Source organism: Morone saxatilis, unplaced genomic scaffold (assembly GCF_004916995.1).
Source record: "Morone saxatilis isolate NCDOM2014 unplaced genomic scaffold, NCSU_SB_2.0 Contig8, whole genome shotgun sequence".
Lineage (NCBI taxonomy): Eukaryota > Metazoa > Chordata > Actinopteri > Moronidae > Morone > Morone saxatilis.
Genome location: NW_023340257.1, coordinates 15,145,225 through 15,165,196, shown reverse-complemented (window position 1 = coordinate 15,165,196; position 19,972 = coordinate 15,145,225). Strand labels below are relative to the sequence as shown.

The 19,972-nt window shown below is 41.2% G+C and overlaps 1 protein-coding gene across 1 annotated transcript in view; it reads right to left on the bottom strand.

The window, feature by feature from the left end:
* The window catches only part of sik2b (salt-inducible kinase 2b), a gene marked incomplete at its 5' end in the record, with an annotated part of 43,656 nt that overhangs the window by 11,149 nt on the left and 12,535 nt on the right, over positions 1–19,972 (bottom strand). The window contains 6 exon segments of the mRNA XM_035679875.1: positions 263–421; positions 907–1,059; positions 2,049–2,275; positions 5,794–5,917; positions 6,361–6,485; positions 12,911–13,072. Of these exon segments, the coding sequence (XP_035535768.1) occupies positions 263–421; positions 907–1,059; positions 2,049–2,275; positions 5,794–5,917; positions 6,361–6,485; positions 12,911–13,072 (950 nt within the window).

Here is a 19,972-nt window from a genome sequence, read left to right as displayed (position 1 = left end):
CACACACACACACACCGTGCACAGGCATTTCTGGTTCACAGTGAGTGGGTATGCTTATCAAAGCGAATCACTGTCAAGATTATCAGGATCATTTTTCAGGACACACTCGTGCACGCTGATAATGACCGTGATAACCACAACGTCCGTGACCAAAAAGTCGGATGTGAGTGAGCTGTCATATGAGGACAGAGAACGAAGACGCAAACAAAAAAAGACACTCGTGTCCCTGAAGCTTCGTCTTTTTTACTTTTATTGGACCTACTTTGGGTGTGTTGACGTCCTCCACCATGAAATTCTGCTCCAGGGGACATGCAGTCTGGGGGAAGGTGAAAGCATCGGAGGAGGCTTGGGGCACAGCAGGGGAACGCAGCAGACGAACACCCTGCGGGAGTAAACCCACCTGGGCTGAACCACTGGTCGACTGCAGAGAGGGAGAAAACAGAGGAGAAGAGAGTCTTTGACATTACATCAAAAAACCTCCTCCAATTCATAGCCAATACTTAACAGCATCTTTGATAATACTGCTGCAATTATGACAAAATTGAGCTGCTGTGAATTTGACTTTGTAATCCGAACGAGACACAAAAGCCAGATCCTAGATGGCGTGGGGAATGAAAGAGAAATTGCACGGTGTCGCTAAGAAGAGACAGTTGGCAAAGAAAAGAAAATGAATAATGTTACTGAGGGAGACGCATTAAGATCAAGGCTGGGTGGAAAAAGACTGGGAGAGAGCAGGTGAAGACAGAACCTCGCTGGATAAATAAATGAATGGGCCGAGTCTGTCCGCTTGTTTGTTCCCGGGTGCAGGTGTGAATAATGGAGCTTTGATCAGGGAGGTGTGCGGACGTTAATCTCTATCCACGTTATTCAGAACCCCCTCGTCGCCCTGACGCCCCGCGTGGTTACCTTGACGACAGTCTGTTCGGCGATGGTGCTGGGCCGTCGCTGGCGGGCGTCGAGCCTCTGTTCGACGGGAAAGCTGCAGCGATGGGCCTTGAGCCGCTCCACCAGCAGGTAATAGATAGCAGCAAAGTGGTTGTAGCTTTTGTTCTGCAGAGACTGAAGGATGACAGACAACATAAATGGTGGTGTCTGTAATTGAAGTCATTACTGCAGCACACCTTTCCATTTTGGATGACTTAACTGTGACAGCAGCAACATATGCTGAGATAATTCTTTATTTCTTTCCCCTGTGTAAAACTGGGTTATTGCAGCAGCTAAAGAGCAGAGTATAAATTAAAAATACAACACAATGTGTTATGTCGTGTCGTGTCTTTATAATTTATCTTTTATCATGTTTGTATCGTATTTGTCTATTGTCTGACTTGTTTGTTGTTTTTCTATATTTGTCAAGCGGTATGCCTTACCTTTTACTGCAAACCAAATCTACTTATGGGTACAAATAAAGTAACCTAGAATCTTGAACCAGTGTCTCATTTACAGGACAGTTTCAGAATATCTTTAATTTATCAGTACATCAATCATCATTACAGTTAGTTCAATTTTTGTTTTATTTTAGTTTGTAGGTAAGATTTGAACTATTTAGGTTTTTGTAATTCAATTTTCTTACCGTTTCTACCTCTTTAAGTGTCCTTATATTGTTTGTTTTGTGATTCATGTGTTGACTTAGCTGCTGTTATTGCTGCAATTTCCCATTGGGATGGATAAAGTCTATTATTAGGAAGGGACATTTCACAAAACACACTTTGTTTTGTACTTTCCCCCACTAACTGGTCTAGGTAACAGCCAATAGGGTGAGAATAAGGCACAAGGAAGGCCCCATGCTTGAGTTTGCCTAGGGACAAGAAAGAGGACCTCATTCTCTCCATTTTTATCCAACATGTATCTGTTTGTATGTTGTTCAATTGTACTGCTGGGCACCCACTTTCATCATTCTGCACAAAGTAAAATGTGTTCTGCATGTGTTTATAGTGATGCATATCTATTGTCTATTGTGTCACCGTCTGAAGCTAGGACCTTAAAATACCACCCCTTCATACCCCTGTTGAATAAATAAAGCAAACACATCCCTCCAGCTCAGTCCTCACCTCTACAGTCTTATGCTGGTCAATGCCAAGGCTGTGCATCAGGCGAAGGACCTGTTCGCTGTACTCTCCCACGGCCACCTCGCCCTCAGTGGACAGAGGTTGTTGGTACAGTACAGGCCTCTGTACGGGAACATACAGAGCCATCCATTTGTGCTCCTTGATCTGGGCCACAGACAGACGCTTCGATGGGTCCAGGACCAACATCCTGCGGATCAGGTGCTCACAGTCTGGGAGGGGCGGAAAGAACAATCATAGAGGACGTGATAAAGTTTTTATAGCCTTTCATACTATGGTTCACCACTTTTAAAAAAAGGAAGTGTATGTTTATGTTCTATAACGCTGGACAATTCTTGTATAAACTACGGTGAAGCAAATTAAGCCACAAAGCGTCAAGTCCACGTCAAAGTAGCCCAGATGAAGTGATGCAGAAATAACACTTAGGGGCTTAAAATCTGCTAAATTCTTCTGCGTCACTTCTGAACAGTGTGTCTATACTCCTTTCTACTTTCCTCCCCTCCTAATGAGAGCTGCTCACCTCTAGTTAGTGGCTAGATGAGTTTGACGTCAGACACAGCTGGGTTCTTAACAGGATTACAGTTCCCCTGGCTGTGCCGCTTTGGCCTGCCTGCACCCCTACTGCCTGCACTGCATTCCTGCCCACCACACGGCATCCTTACCCATATACCCTGCTGCTATGGTCTTAAAGGAAAACAGGTGTAATTTCAGAAAATAAACCCTGGAATATATTTTTGAAAGAGTTTGCAGTCTAATTGAAAATGCTACTGAAGTATTTTTAAAAACCTCAAAACAAAACATGATTCACATGCCATTAAGTGACTCCAGTTGTTCTCTTTTTGAAGTACTCTGTGAAATCTAATCATCATATTGTTTTTCTTCCAATTTGAACACTTTGAATAACATACAGTGAATAAACTGATCAGATATAAATTAAATTTTTGCACACATTAGTAACATTCTGCAGGTTGCCTTATTTGTTCTGCTCTACCAATGTGTACAGATGTCATGTCTTTTGTCAGAGTTAGGAGAGAGACCTCAGCAGTTCATAAGCCCAAAGGACCTGCCTGTCAACATTAACTCCCTGCTTCACATTCTTCCCAGTCGCCCTGCTGGTCTCCTACCGTCTGCTTACAACACATTTTCTCTACCTTTGTGGCTGGCGGTATAGCAAACTACATTTTTTCCCCATTATGTGCATAATCAGTGTGCTTCTACATCATGCTGTGGCAACTTAGCAGCTTGTGCAGCTGCTGAGTTACAACCTGTTTCACATACAATACAGTACAATTTGTTTGACCCAGAAGTTACTCTGCTCTGCTCGTTGCCACAGCCGTGTTTATAGCAACAGCTGAAGCTGAGCAATTTTTTCAAAGCTACTAACCACCAGGGATGCTTGGACTATGTGAAGGGGCCAACACTGCATAACCGTCTAGCTGGCTGACTGATTGACACACTGTTCTTAGCCAGTACGTTACACCACCATGACTCAACCACAGAACCATCCAAGTTAACACTTGCCATGACCCAGTGGTGTAGAGTTACACTGCGTCCCCCAATGAAGGAGAACAGCACTCTGTTGCAAGAAGTTTAAGAGCAGTAGAGAGTAGGCACTGAGGCTAACTGTCTGTTATCTACTTAGTTGATTTTATCAGATGCAGGAGCTTAAAAATATCAGATTATAACCATTATATATAAAATGTAACCATCATGCATGTGTGTTAAAATGAGCATAAACCCTACAAGCTGACATGAGTGAAATGCAACACAAGCTGCAATTGAAGGCTTACAAACATTTCATTTCATTTGAATTTCAAAAACAACACCCTGTTTTGTTTCTGTGTGGGCTGTGATGGGCTAGCTGTATTGCTGCAATGCAAGACAGAGGGAAAAAAAATGCCACAAGCTGCAACACAAGCGGCTGAGTTTCACAAGGCAAAGTTGCATGCAAAGTGTGTATTTATATTTTCAGTTTGTGCTGAAACCAATTAGCAGATTAACAGAAAACTGTTTTGCAAATCAATTCGCCATTTAGCAAAAATTCATGTGTTGCTTTTCTCAGTTTTATAAAATTGTTAATTCAATATCTTCAGCAGTGTCTGACAAAACAAGCAATTTGAGAACATCCTCTTAGACTTTTTACAATATTCTGACATTTTGTAGACCAAATGATTAATTGATTAACCAAGACAATACCAGTAGTTGCTTCACCCTGCAGTTTGCAGTGAGTTTCTGCTGCAGATGATACAAACTTTGGGATGTGGTTGTTTGTTGTTCTGGATAACACGACTCTAAGCTATTCTGTACTACCATCTACCAGTGTGCAACATGCAACAGCAGGGGAGACATAAGACATCTACTGTTGTTATTAGGTCAGTAAGTTGGGAGTAGACCAAATTTACAGTGCTGAGATGTTCTAGTAAGAATTTACTCTGCGGTGCTAGGCTGTGCTGTGTACCACAGCACTGGCCGGTGAGGGAAACAAGAGGAGATGAGATGGATGAAGAAATCGGCACACTCTGTTCCCCTTGTTCAGGGAACAGGGGCTGGACTGGGGGTGGGGAGGCGGGTTTGAGTGTCAGTTTGGCCATGGTGCTGACATTACACTCCTACATTCCCCTTATGTCTTAATTGTCTCAACAGGAAAAAAGAAAAAAAGAAAAGAAATCTGGTAAACTCTCTCACCACACCCCCCGTGGAGAAAGTGCTACAGACTTGCAGATGGGATACGGAGAAACAAGACAGGAGAAACAGACAGAGCCACAGACGGACAGGAAGATGTCTCACAGATAGAGAGCATGAGTCAGACAGACGCCCAAACAGACAGGCAAAGTCTCCTCAGAGAGACAGACAGACAGGCGAGCTGCTGGAAGGCATCACTGGCTCTTCCCCAGGTTACATAAACAGCTCCAGCTCTGGACTTAATCTGCTGCCAGATAGCTAGCGCAGCCGCTAACAGCAGGGCTGTTTTGAGACAGTTAGCCAACCTGACTCACCCTGCAGCCTGCGAGCACGCACATACACACTGCCGCACGTACACACATTACAGAGGACAATGACAGAGTGGCTCCTTCTGTATCCCCTTCAAATGAGCGTGATGCTCTCTCGTTAATGAAATGACCCCCTGACTGGTTACAGCCGCAAGAGAGTCTGCCAGCTAACGTTCATGTATGTATGGTGACTCAAATAGGAAAGCGCAATCTTATTGTCCCTCACAGGAATTGTCATGCCATTCCTGCCTCAGTTCGACTACACACCGCCATAAGAAAAGACTGGAAGGTGTCTCACAAATAGGGCAGTGTGATATTGTAACACAGTGATATTGGCATTGTTTTACCATATATATATATATATATATATATATTTGGTTCTGATATGATTCATGATTAGTGTGGAAAGTATGATTTTATTTTATCTGGAAAAACTATTAAAATCATGATAATGTGACATTTGCTGGGGTCTGCACCAAACAAACATGATTTCTTACATCTGGAGAACAAGATTTGTAGGCCAGGGCTTCTCTTCAGAACTACAGTACTTCATTATAATGCTCTTTGTCACACATTTTATCTTCATCAATAAATACAGTTTGGATATTGAACTTGGCCATATTGTGATTAACTGTGCAGCCCTAGTCATAAATACAAATGTGTGTGAATTTACAGGAATTACAGGAGTTGGCATAGTCACCTATCTTATTTTGTGTTTAATATCCCAAACAGTCTCTTACCTTCAGTCATGAAGTAGGGGATGCGAAACCTTCCTTCTAGGACTCTCTGTCGAAGCACAGGCAAAGTGGGCCCATCGAAGGGCAAAGCGCCACACACCAGCACATATAGCACCACCCCCATACTCTGTGAACATGAAAAGATGCACACATAGAGAACAAGGTCAAAACCGTAGATAAATCAATCAGAGGTGTCGGCATGTGAATAAGGACAAGATTATTGTTTGCCTTCACAAGCTTACACACTGTCAACATGTAACAAATACACGGCCTCCCTTCACACACACAGAAATACAATCACGAAAAAAAATATGGTAAATGATTGCGATAGACACCACGCTGAAAACTGTGGTTGGGGAAATTAGCACCATATGACAGGAACAAAAGCTGCTGATTCATCATGTTTCCATTATTAGATATACAATAATTCTCAAAAATGAATTGCATCAGCTGATTTCATGTGGCTTAGTAAATATTAAACAAAGTTGTGCTCAAAGTTCATTGTATTTGGAAAAAAATATTCAAAATAATGTGGTGTGATTGTCTACTTCATGTAATTACTCATCTTACCCAAATGTCCAGCTGTGGGCCCTCATACTGTTGGCCCTCAAAGACCTCCGGAGCAGCATAAGGCGGGCTGCCGCACCATGTGGCCAGAGGCTCCCCGGGCTGGAAGAAGTTCCCGAATCCAAAATCTACACAAGGAGATGGTGGGTGGGTTAGGAGGGAAAACAGAAGATAATTCAAACATTAAAGTCAGTTAAAATTGTAAAGGGCCTTCTACAAGTATGCTGTACACAGTGCTGTAAAGACGTTTCTTGTCATAAGGCACTCTGTACACTGTAAGTATTACATGTGACCGTAAAAAGGGAAGTGGTTAGGCACATGGTGAATATCTACAGTATAGCTGAGGTGACTGAGGTGCTGAAGTGTACAAAGAAAATGTCCAGAACAAAGATGGGTTATGCCTTGTGATTGAGAGTTTGTAAGTGTCTCCATGGGGTCTGCAGGTTTTGCATAACGTAATATGTGATTCACATATTTGCACGTTGAGGCAATGGGCCTTTGTATGAGGTAACCTCCCCTGGAGACCGACATGAGGTCATTGACGCTGTGGTCTGATTGGTTGTCTGTAGAGTGACTAAAACTCAAATTTGAATCTTCAAAAGGAACAAGTCTAACTCACAGTCATACTCAAATCACTGAGAAGTCCATGTCTGCCTTTCATTAAAATCTAACTAAAAGCTGCAGTAATATCTGCCAAATAACACTGAGCCAACTAGCGTAGCTGCAATTGCTCAGCCAGACCCTTTTTTTTCTATTAGTTTGTCTCATTCTTCCTCCTCTCGTTCTCAAACCTTCTCCAGCAAATGATCCTTTGTCTCCTTTCCTCATTCGGTTTTTACAAGACTTGCTACTGGTGCTTACTTTTGGTGCACAGATGATTAATCCATTAGTGCATTGACAGAAAATTAATTACTCACTATTTTGATAATTGATTCATAATTAATAAAAAAATCCCTAACATTTACTGGTGGTAGCTTCTCAAATAGGAGGATTTCATGGTTTTCATCATCTCATTAACGTTGTAAAGGGAATCTTGTGACAGGGAGACTGGTCGTTAACATTTTATGGCCTAAATGATGATAAATCAAACAAAGTGAATCGACAGATAATAGAGAAAACAATCCCATGCTTAGCTAGTTCATTATCAGTTGGGCCCTGTGATGGTGTCATGGGACCTGACAGCAAGAGGGAGCAGACAATCAGGCTCACTTCACCCTCCACCCCCACCCTTTTTCCATAATTTGAAACAGTTACATAAACAGAAAAAATTTATTGCAAAACAAATAAATAACACTGATAAAAAAAATCTGTCTTATATAATGGGGCTGGAGGTGATGTGGGTTCACACATACACACACACACAAAGAGAGAGACACACATACACATGCACAGACTGAGCAGTGTGTGAGAGAATGTGTAACCAATTCCTTTCCCTTTGCTCTGCATCATGACCCTTTACAATTAACAAGACACAACACCTCTCTGTAAAACAGTTTCAACAAAAACGTAATATTATAAACTTCACGAAGGGAGCATTTATAGCAGGTCGGTTGTGTTTGACTGTAGGTGTACCTAATAAACTGAGTCTATGAAACAGAGTAAATCAGCAAATCCTCACATTTAAGAAGCTGGTAGTGACAAATATTTTTGTAATTTCTCCATGTCTCCTAATGGTTTAGGAGTACCATATACTTAGTGTCTCAACCTCAAATTGACCTGGGGCCACAGTTGGTATTAGGAGAGCCACTTCAACGTTCAAGTACTACAAGAAAGCGCGATATTCTGAAAATATTTCCATTACTATTATACTCAACAAAAAAATGAAAGCAGTTCCTATACATACATAATTCATTATATAATCATTTTCTATACTTTTTGCTGTTCACAGCCAAACAACAAATGACAACAAAGGCCTGAAACCTGCTCTCTTCTTATCAAATATTAGCATGGATGGCACCTTTGACTTTTGTCAATATTTTACGCCAAACGAAAAATAAAACAGAATTGTGTGGTTTTTTTTAAATTTTAGTAGTTTAAATTAATATGAAACAACTTGAAAAAAGTAATTTAAGAAAACTTTGGTGGGCTGGATTATTTTTTATTTTAGACATCATGTTGCGGGCCGGAGGGAGGGGGTTGGAGGGCCAGAAATGGCCCCCTGCCATATACTGTGATTGCTATGTCCATTTCCAGCTGAGGAAGGTGAAACACTTGAAAACTACTTTCAAAAATAGGGATGTGGATGATGATAATGATGCAGAATCTAGACCGCATACTGTGTTTTATATTTTGACTGTATAGAAAAGAAAAGGTGCAAGAAATTCTTGTTCACTAGAAAATACGTGTAGGAATCTGGTTTGAGAAATTAGCGCAGTGCAAACTCCAACTAAAGAAATGGCAGGTTTGACACTGTGTACGTGAGTGCATGTATTCAATCCATGTAATATCTGCAGTGCAGGTAGCAGCAGGTGTGGTTGAAATAAAGTGGAGGGTAAAGCAGAGTGCCACACTGGGGTTTATTACAAGTATGTTTACTGTCTGATGCTGCTGTGAAGGTGAGATCTGAGATGCAGGCACAGCAGAGCAGAGCAGTGCAGTTGGTTTATCGTCAGAAGCTGTGACCCATTTCATGGAGCTGAATACTGAGCAGACTGGTTGACGTCAAACGCTCTAGCACGCTGCAGGCTACTAACAGCACTCATAGCTCAACAGCAGTGGCGGGGTGGGGGGAGTGTGTGTGTGCCGCACACAACAGTATTAGCATAATATTAGCCTAAACATGTCACACTGGAATACACTCCATTGTGACATGTATAAAATAGTACAAAACTTTGTGTGTGTGTGTGGGTTTGACGAGTATATGAGTGATATCATCATGCTGCAGTAAGAGGACAGCATGCAGCCGTCAAAAAATTTACTGTCATTTATAATAAGGTGTGAGCATTGATATAGTTATGGCTGCAGCCCAGGATGCACTGCCCTGGATTCACACTTTCCTTTCTCCTCTCGTCCTTTCTCTTCTCTTACACTTGTTACCAACTGAAAACTTTTTTTCTCGTCATTCTTCTTGTGTGCCTGAAGTTCCCCAAACCTCTCTCTCTCTCTCTGTCTTTCTCTCTCTCCCTCCCTCCCACTCTCTTTCTTTCTAAGAAAACTGTGCAACAATTTTTTCCTCTTATGATTAAAAAGAAAAAGTTGAATTGAAACAAAACACAAACTTGCACAACTCAATACGTTCAGAGGTTTTGTCGGTATGATCAGGAGCTTATGGTAAGACATTTTTAGCAAAACTTTTCAGATATTCCTGTACAATAGATGTTACTGGGTGATTTGGTCTTTTGCACTTAATTTACCATTATCTCATAATTGTTACATTTGCCCAAGGAGACTGCTTTTTAGTAAAAGTTAAACAATCTTGCCCTAAGGGATTACTGTAACCTGTGACTGAGAACAATTTTCACTACAGTGAAAACAGGGTTTGAAGGGGCTCAGTTAGAAAAAGGGGGTGTAATGTTCCTCTGAGCACCAATCAGGATTTGGCAAAATCTAAATCAAAATCAATCACAGTTGGTGGGTTGTTTTGTCAATCAAATCAGACCAATCACCAAAATGTTTTTAAGTGTTAAACTCAAATACCTAAGTAGATTTTTCCACAGAATTTTAACTTTGATTGCTGCTTATTTAATAACAATTAGTTTTTTATTGTAACAAATAACTATTTAATATTTGAAACCAAGTTTTTAGGGGCCTTAAATATCATGTAATTTGATCAAAAGCTCCAGAACAGCTACAAAACGGACCTTGATGGGAGATGTTCTGTAAACTGCTCGTTTTGAAGGTCAAGTTGGACTTTGAAGGTCAAATAAAGCTAGAAAGTAGTCCTGCTTACTGCAGAGATCTCAATCAATATAATAATAATAAACATAATAAACAAATAGCTGCTAGGAAGAAGACATACCAGCAGACGAGTCACCATCTACTGTTTAAGGTATATTTGATATCGTCATATTGTCTATTGCTGGTGGTTTCCATTTCTTTTTATTACTACCAATTAGAAACTGGTTCTCCAACAGGTGTCCTTGATCTGGAGATTGTTTATACTTTCTACATCACTTAATTGAGCATGGAACACCTTTAGAGTTTAGTGTACTTCCAATGACATGACTCTGTGGATGGTTTCAACAAAAACAATAAATTCAGTAACAGTTAATGAAGTTATAAACACTTTGGTGATGTGAGACAATGTATGAAACATCAGATTTGGTTTTTGAAAGTGGTTTTCCCACACCATTTTTGCTTTGTTTTTTTAAGAAACACAACCCAAAACATAGGACATATATTTTCCTGCTAAGACACAAAGGGCTGCCTCCTCTGATCCAGCAACTTGCTTTTGTTTTTGTTATTTGTTCTCCTCTCCTTCCATCCCCTTCAATCTGTCAACTTGAACGTGAAAGGGCTGTTTGAAGTGAAAATATGAAGGGCACCCCCCTGCTGCTGATATTCCCCTCTCCTCTGCAGCCACCATGAGCGTGACCTTTCTTTGACTGACCGCTGCCTGGTTAAGCTTCATACAGACTGACCAGAGGTGGCCTTTAGAAAGCAGGGAGACATCACTAAATTGCGGGAAAAACTCTAAGGCAAAGATACAGCACAGAAGCATAAGACTGGACATATATATAAGTTAATAAGAACATTTTATATAAAATGAATGAAATAAAAACAAATATTCCACAAGACTTCATAGCACATTTCTTTCTCCAGGGAGTTTAATCTGGTCCCGTTGGTTGGACAAAACAAGCAATATGAAAATGTTACCTCTAAAAAACTGTGATGGACATTTTAAACAATTGTTTCTGACATTTTATAGACAAAACCAATCAAAGTTCAATCAATATTTTTTTGTTGCAGCCCTACACAGTTTGCATTTAAAAGCTACCAGTTTGTCCTCAAGTGGCAGAATGCAGCCATTTTTCTTCTAGGGGGTCCACATTTTGTTGGTCGTACGCAGTTGCATATGCACATCGCAATACACAGTGCTGCCAACAGACAGCTCTATTTCCTGATTATCCCTAGAAATATTCACCTCTCTTTTACCATGATTGGTTGATCTGAATTGACACCAATTTTACTAATGCAGTCAGGAAATATGAAGTGAGGACTGTCTCTTGTACATGTTTCTCATGTACAGTACAAATCTGACATGTACCTAAACTTAATGTACCGTTGACCAAACTTGTCTGAGCATGTTGTGGGTAAAAGAAGTACAGAATGTACCTTGCTGCTGATGTCCTCCTCAGAGACATTTTGTCTAATCACAAGCCAGGTAATGTTCTGTTCATTGTTTTCCTACTTCAAATCTAATCTGCCGTGCGGACAATTGGCTGTGAGTCAGACCTGTTTGTGAAAATTACTGCTGGGGTAATAACATCTCCAGGTTATCATCTTGGACCCTTCTGACAAACAATGGACAGGATGATGCAGGTGAAACACTCGGTTCTCTATCAGTTATTGTATAGTTCTGTCTAATTTGTCCTTATCTGATTTGACCTATGAGAACAAATAAAAGCCACTAGACACTGACCATGAAGGTTAACTGGGGTGCTCACTGGGATGCCCATCTGTCATTTCCCCCCCATTATGTAACATGTATCAGACAAATAAATAATGATTTTATCATATTATTTAGAGTCAATGATATGAAGTCCTTTGAGGACAAGAGACCATTTTCTTTGGACCACACATTTATAATCTGTGTGTCTGGTATCCTTTCACACTTGTATTTTTAGCTGTCCTCATGTGGTCAACTCACCTAAGATTGAGTTGAAGTATCACCATCTCCGAATAAAGCCTAAGATAAACCTTTGCCTCTTTCAGAGCATTGTCACAGCTGCAGCCCTGCCACCCTGCTATGCACTGCTCCTTATCATTCTTCTTTCATCTTCTCATCCGCCACTCCAAAGTAGCCAATCCATATCACCACCCCCTCTTCTCCTCCAATTAAAGTCAAAGTCTTCCCTGCCACCACCCTTATGCCCTCCCACTCCCTCCCAGCCTCCCCCTCCTCCACAGTGGTAGGGTGACATTCTCACTAGCTAGCTCTAAATGCCAGTTGCTTAATAATCACACTTTGAAGCTTGTACTACAGACCTCCAGCTTAGTTTCAAATCTCTGCCTCTGGGTCTGTTTCTCTTTCTGTCCTCTATCTTTAATGTTTCCTGTTCAAAATTAAAGCTCGGGGTCACTGGGGAGGGATTTTTGATCTTCTCTGATCAGTTTTGATAAAGGTGGCACTAGCCTTTGGATTCTTGCTAAGATTTCGAGACGTCTTTTGTGGCATCTTTCAGCCCACAGCTACCTCGCAAGCAACCTCTGACCACTTCTCAACACTGTGCAAATGGCCTGGGCAGGTAGTTAAGACATTTTTTAACTATTCTGGCACTGACATCATATGTATCAGGCCATGGATCAAAACGTAATGATTCCATGCAGACAGCCTGTATTTTCCATTCATAAATAAGTGTATGTGTCCTCTTGCGCTACGTTGTTACGGTACCTGCTATCTTGATGTTCATGTGGCCATCCAGCAGCAAATTCTCCGCCTTCAGGTCCCTGTGGACGATGTTGCGGTTGTGACAATACTCCACCGCCGACAGGATCTGCCAGAACTTCCTCCTGGCCTCTAGCTCACTCAGACGGCCATGTTTCGCCAGGTAGTCTGAAGCCAGACAGTGGAGAGAGGTGATGTGTCATGTTAGAAGTACACACAGATAATATTTTACATCAACTTATATAACATGACTCTACAGGCCTTTCAAACACAGTATAAGGTATCACTGTGGACAGCTGAAAAGAATGCCCTTGTGCAGATTTTTCATTCCAATGAGTGTTGGTGGGTGTGTTGAATTGATCATTTACTTTTGATGAGGTGCAGGCCTGGTGCCAGTAGTAGTTTACAGCTGTTCTACATTTCAGCAAGCTTTGTAAAGTGACTCAGTGCAAGATGTATGGTGTAATTTTTCTTCTAAAACCCCTGTTCTAACCCTGTGTGTAAGTGTGTGTTTTTAAGTGTGTGCGTGCATTTTGTAAGTAGGCAATGGTTGACTATGGAGAATGTGTTGTCATAGCCGGAGGAGAAAAGTGGAGGACGAGATTTAGTCTTCTGCTACATAATGTCCGCAGTACAAGTTGGAACAGGGTGTGAGTTGGGGGTTAGTGGGAAGTTTAATAATGGTGTATGATTGCAGTGCACACACAGACATACAAACACAGTTGACAACTAGTGGAAGAAATCAAGACATCAATGTAAATATGAACCTGAGTTCTTTCCTAATGAATAACAAATAAATCTGATTGCTTACTCTGTAATGCAGACTGAGTTTGTGGTTGTTTGTGAAGTAGCACGAAACCAGAGTCTAGGCTGTGTCTGGGGGGCCAAAGTCATACATTTTACTGTCTTCTTTCTCCAAGCATCCAGATCACTGACCTTTTTCTCATTGTCTGCTCTCACACTGCCCTCACTGTTTTTCTAACCTTTCACACTCAGCGTTCACTAATTTCTACAAAGTCAGCCTGACAGACAATTTTTCACAGGATGCATGATTTTTGAAGCCCCGTGAACTTTTGAAAGTGTGGTGTTTGTTGCTGTCGGCAGGGTTCCTTTTCACACCTCTCTGTCCAGATAGCTTGCAAACTCTTCAATTCACACTCTGTGGCAAACAAGATAGGACACTCCGTGTTGGCTATCCTTCCAGCTGGCGTGGATACAGACCACTGACCAAACCTGGCGACAATGCACAACAACCACAACAAACCCAGCCAACAAAACTTCATATATGAGTAAACGCTGTGTGCAAAATACAAGGAACGCAATTACGCAAAGACCCACAAGGTCAAGCTCATAAAAGAGAATTTTTGTAAACACAAAGCAGACAGGGACTTGCAGCTTAGTTTGCTTGGGATATTAAAAAAACTAGTTTTAGCTTAGTCTTTGCATTTGTTAGAAATACCTTTAATCTTTTTTACACAAGTAATATTGCTGTGATTTCCCTGGTGTGTACTCACATTTATGTAAAGATAAGATCACTGACAGAATTTCGAAACTAATCCTTTGTCAAGATTCACAGAGCCAATTTCACAGCTCATTATCATCAAAAAAATTATGCCTTACTAAACATGAGATATTTAAAGTATAGGAACACGTATCCTGAGGCAAGCAGCATCACGCTGCAAATTCTTCACCTTAACAACTCTGTATTGTCTCAACTCAAGGTTGACTGAAGGGCCAGTTGTATGTTGGGATACAGACTGTACAATAAGAATGACTAAAGAACATTAGTTGCGCTATGAGGCTTCGGGGAGACACTGCTGTTCCGTCATCAACAGCGTGGTTGATAAATAGCTAACATCTGACAGAGTGAGGAAACCTGATTAGATAGTGGCCGACAAATTCCATAGAGGAGGCCATTAAGTGACCAGGGCAGCTTTCATGCAACGCTGCTAATCAAAAAACACACTCAGGAGGGGAATGTGTCGAGAAGGTCCGAGTATGCACCTGTGAGAAGAACATGGCTCTAAAGTAAAAACCATTCCTGTTGGGACAACTTTCCTCTTAGGAATTCATAATGTTGCACTTGTTTGTACACACAAAAAGTGACTCAAATCCTGCATACTTTCTCACCTCTCACCTGGTCAATCACTGTGTGAAGTGGGTGTGCCAGTTAATTATTTGCTGAAAACTTCGGAAACAACTACAGCTGTTCAAGGATTCAGGGTTATTTTATTGTCATTTACAATGCAAGGTTGTGGAATGAAATTCAGATATAGTTCCCTTTATGCTCCTTTTGAAAAAATATAAATAAAAATTAGATTAATGACATTTGCATGACCATGACAGGTTTTCTGTTGATTCACAGGAACCTAAAACTGTTTACGTGCTCCACCTTAGCTCCACTGATATAGACAAAAAGAGTTTATCTTTGCCTCTTTTTTCCTTAAAAACAATAATCAGCTCCTTGGTTTTGCTGACGTTGAGCCGTAGGTTGTTTTCTGTGCAACGCTCCACAAGATTGTTGCTTTCATCCCGATATGAAGTCTCCTGACTGTTTGAAATCCGGTCGATGATGGTGTCATCCGCAAACTCATGTCTCCATGAGTTGTCTCCATGTCAGGGGATGCAGTCATGAGTGTACAGCGTGAACAGGGGCTGAGCACACAGCCCTGAGGTACTCCGGTGTTGAGCACTAGAGTGGGGGAGGTGTGACCAATAATCTGAACTGTCTGGGGTTTGTTTGTGAGGCAAATCAGTTTCACAGGGCAGATTGTATTGAATGCTGAGCTGAAATCAAACAGATGTAGCCGTGTGAAAACTGAGTGGACGGTAGTGGAGATAGCATCTTCTGGTGATCTGTTTGTTTTTAATGCAAACTGGTGCAAGTCCAGGCTGACAGGGATGTGATTCTTTATGTGCCTGAGAACCAGTTTCTCAAAGCACTTCATCAGGGATATGTGCCACAGGGCAGTAGTCGTTACAGGCTAGACCCTGCAGACTTTTTAGGTGGCTGTCTTGAAACAGGTGAGCACCTTCTCCTGTGACAGTGAAATGTTAAAAATGCCAGTAATGACATCAACTAGCTGACTGGCACATGTTTTTAGTACATGGCCAGGGATGTTATTAGGCCCAGCAGCTTATGTAGTCATATTTTTGCACATCCGCTGTGGATGTTGTCAGCAGCAGATTCTCTGGAGGCAGAGTCAACTTTACAGCTGACTCTTTGTTGAGGAGATCAAAGTGAGCATAAAATGTGTTTAGCTCATTTGGTAGCGTGGACTCACATATGATGGGGGCGCTCCTGCATTCTGACATTGGAAAGGTTTGAGGGTTTCCAACACTGTTCGATCATCCAACAAGCACTTCGGTTACAGCACACTTATGCAGACACTGTTATAACGCCTTAACTCTCTCTTACAGATGCACAATAACGCACACACAATTATTATCTTATGCCCTGCGATTTCCATCTAGCCACCTTGGGACAACATCATTTACATTTTGAGTTCATAATGAGAGGGCTTCAGCTGACGGCAATTTCAGCTTTTATTTAAGTGCAAATTATTTTCTTCTTTTGGTCTAAAAACATGTCAGAAAATGCCCATCAACACACTCATATGGCCTGTTTGTTAAAATCAACACCTCAAATATATATTCAGTTTACTATTATAGAAGACTAAGTGAGCAAACATTGACTTCTGAGGAGCAAGAACCAAGGCATTCTGGCTTATAAACTCAACAGATTCATCCACTATCAAAACTATTGCCTATTAGTTTTCTGTCAGTTGACAACTTAATGACTCAACTACTGGTTTCAGCTCTAAATAGAATCCCAGTTGACTGTCTTAACACTAAAATGCTCAACAAACCAAATGCTGAGTATCACAATTAATCTTAATTCTGTATGAACAGCAACTCTGCCTCGTTATACAGTAGTGCTTGAAAAACAAGTCATTACTGAGCAATCAACACTGCGCAACCACACACACACACACACACAGACACACACACACAGTGCAGTACGTTGCCCCAGTGGAAGGATGAGTAATTCACTGATACAATGTTGGCGAGGGTAAGGACCTCAGCACAGTGAGGCATACAGAGCTGCATTCTGGGAAAGTGAAGGGAACAAGTATGAATCATAGGGGTATTAGGGAACAGCTCAACAACCACTGTGTTCCACTTCTGCCGAGAGCTGGGTGAGAATCTCAGTCTCTTAACAGCTGCTCAGGTTTGGAGGGGACAAACATCATGGGTACAAACTGGCTTGTTGGCTAGACCTCTGGCTGGCTTCAGATAACACTGTGAGGCAGGCATGGGATGTGTGTGTGTGTGTGTGTGTGTGTGTGTGTGTGCAGAGGACAGGGGGCAAATACACACTCGGTTTCCACATCAGTAACTGATACCCAAACCACTTAAATACAACAGCCACATTAAAGTCACGTCTATGTGGGTGTTGATAGATGTTGGTGTTGATTTAATACTGGCACCCTGAGGGGTTAAATTTGGTTGGAGCCAGTTGGGGCTGAACACAGGATAGCGCACCTGGTAGAGTGTGTGCCCCATGAGTCCTTATCGCAGCGGGCCGGGTTCGATTCCAACCTGCGGCCCTTTGCTGCATCTCTCTATCTCCCCTTTTCCTGTCTTTCTTTATCTGTCTTACAAGGACAGATACTTACAAGTGCTATTTCTGGAGGTATAATCCTGTTTCATAAAAACATTTTTTTTTCTGGGAACCAATTTGTTGCTTCTCACATCTTCATATTGCAACAACATAAACCTGGTAAACCTGGTCTACAAATAAATTAGCATATTTAAAATAGCAGTTTTATCCAAACAATCTTCATCACATCGTGTTGCTCTTTATAGCCACACAACATCAGTTCTCAGAAAACTGGGGATACCCATGTAACCAAGTGTTAGTTGTAGCCCTATGCAATTATGGTGGAATTTAGTGCCACTTTTACACTCACTGCCACACTTTGGTATTCCTACAGGAATGTATAATATACAGTGTCTATGGTACTCTACAGTCAGGCCCAAATATCATTTATGGGTGGCATCATGTGATCCTAGTGTGTGATTCAGACTGTGAGATGAGTTAGATCATATTGTTCCCCAATGTCACATAGGCCTGGTAAATTTGCATCGAGTTCTCCTTTTGATGGTATTTTTATCTCCTAAAAATTGAGTATGTCTGTTTGGATTGTATGAACAGCTGCTTCTTGATGCCATCAGGAAGTCAGATAATTTTCAGACACAAAATCTGGCATTTTGCCACAAAAACAATGCCAGTGTGAGGCTGGCAATTAAAAACAGTGGGTGTGTTTGAAAAATTAAGAATTACACATGTCAAGCTTCTTCTCATTCACATTTTAGGCTTCATCAAAAAGGATTTTACAGGACTAACATCTAACACTTCTACTATGTGTGAACATATTTTTTTGTGGTGGACAATAAAGCTCTATTAAGGTATTTTATAATCTCCTCATCGTGTCTACTTTGGGTGTGATAGTGACAGAGAGTAGAGTGATATATGATTCATATATAGTCATTGTGATTTCTGTGAGTAACAGTGCGTGATTTCACTTGTCGTCACAATGATCCATATAATGCAAGTGATGATCACCATAGTGCCATACATAAAATGAAAGTAAAAGTAATTTTATTTCTCCATAAGACGTGGTGGTAGTGGAGAGATAATTTGTGCAGATGCAGACATCTAAAAAACACCACATTATTTATACATGTTATGATTTATTTATTACAAAAACACCATGTTGTTTTGTGTCTGCAATAACTGAAGATTAGCACAAATTACCTCAACTCAAATGTAGAAAAACATGTTAGGTTTATTCTGGCACAACACTTAGATTCTTTTTGCTCCAGCAGGTGGATCTTTTAAAGTTGCCATGTAAAATGCTGCCGGTCATTCGACTGAATACACTTTTTGTACCACTGCGCAGAAAGGTAGATATCAACAATCCAACTTTATCTTGGTAGATATCAACAATCCAACTTTATCTATTGGAATTAAGCCAGAAATGGGAACATTATACTTAAGCAGAATACTGTGACTAAAATAAATTAAGAATGTACAATGTCCTGTTGTAATGAACAAATGTGGCAACATAGCAGACATAATCCCTCTGTCAATGATGTATTGCTATCCTTAACTTATTATGTAATTGACATACATTTTGTCTGCACATGTAACTTGATATTGGTTATAACATACGTAAGGAAAGAGTGCAATATATGGAAACATCCAGATGTCAGGTTCAGTGTTACATGTCAAGTAGCATTATATGGCAACCAACGTAATTCTATATTTAGGCCATTTAGGAGTAATTGCCAAATTTGGAGGACTATGACTGAATAAATTGTGGGCACACAGAAATTCTCTATATTATAATCAAGTATTAAAGCCTTGGAAGTTGTTTGGTACCAAACAACTGGTCCTACTTTGGGCAGCCATTCGTTATCAAAGTCAAAGCTGTCACACCCTGGTGGCAGATGTGCAGAAGACTGACCCAGTAAACATGAAGGATTCTTTATGGTAAAATCAAAATTGACAGCCTACTGTAAGTACATAAGAACGTGAGTATTTCTTTGAAGTCAACAGACAAGAGATCTGCATGAGTGATTCTACTCACTGCCAGCTATTATACTCCCCTCTCTCCAGCAGTGCTTTCTTAAATATGCATGCCCTACATTTCCGCAGCACCTTCCAAATTCAAATGGATGTCCCTTGCTCTCGCCTCTATTCTCTTCTGCTTCCTCTCTCCTCCTGCCTCTGCAACTCTGCTTTATTTGTAGCTGACCCAATTTCCAGGTTTGATCCACCCTGCGTTTTTTTAGGCAGACTGTGGAGCGGCAGACTGACTGACAGACAGACAGACACAAAGGCACACCAACAAGCTGGCATGGATGCCTCTGCTGTGCCCATTACTGTGCCCACCCACCCCTTTGCGAGAATGAACCCATCACTCTCCGCCTCCTTGTGCCAAACACAGCTCCGCTTCTTTGTCTTTATGGCTCCAGACGCGCGCGCGCACACACACACAC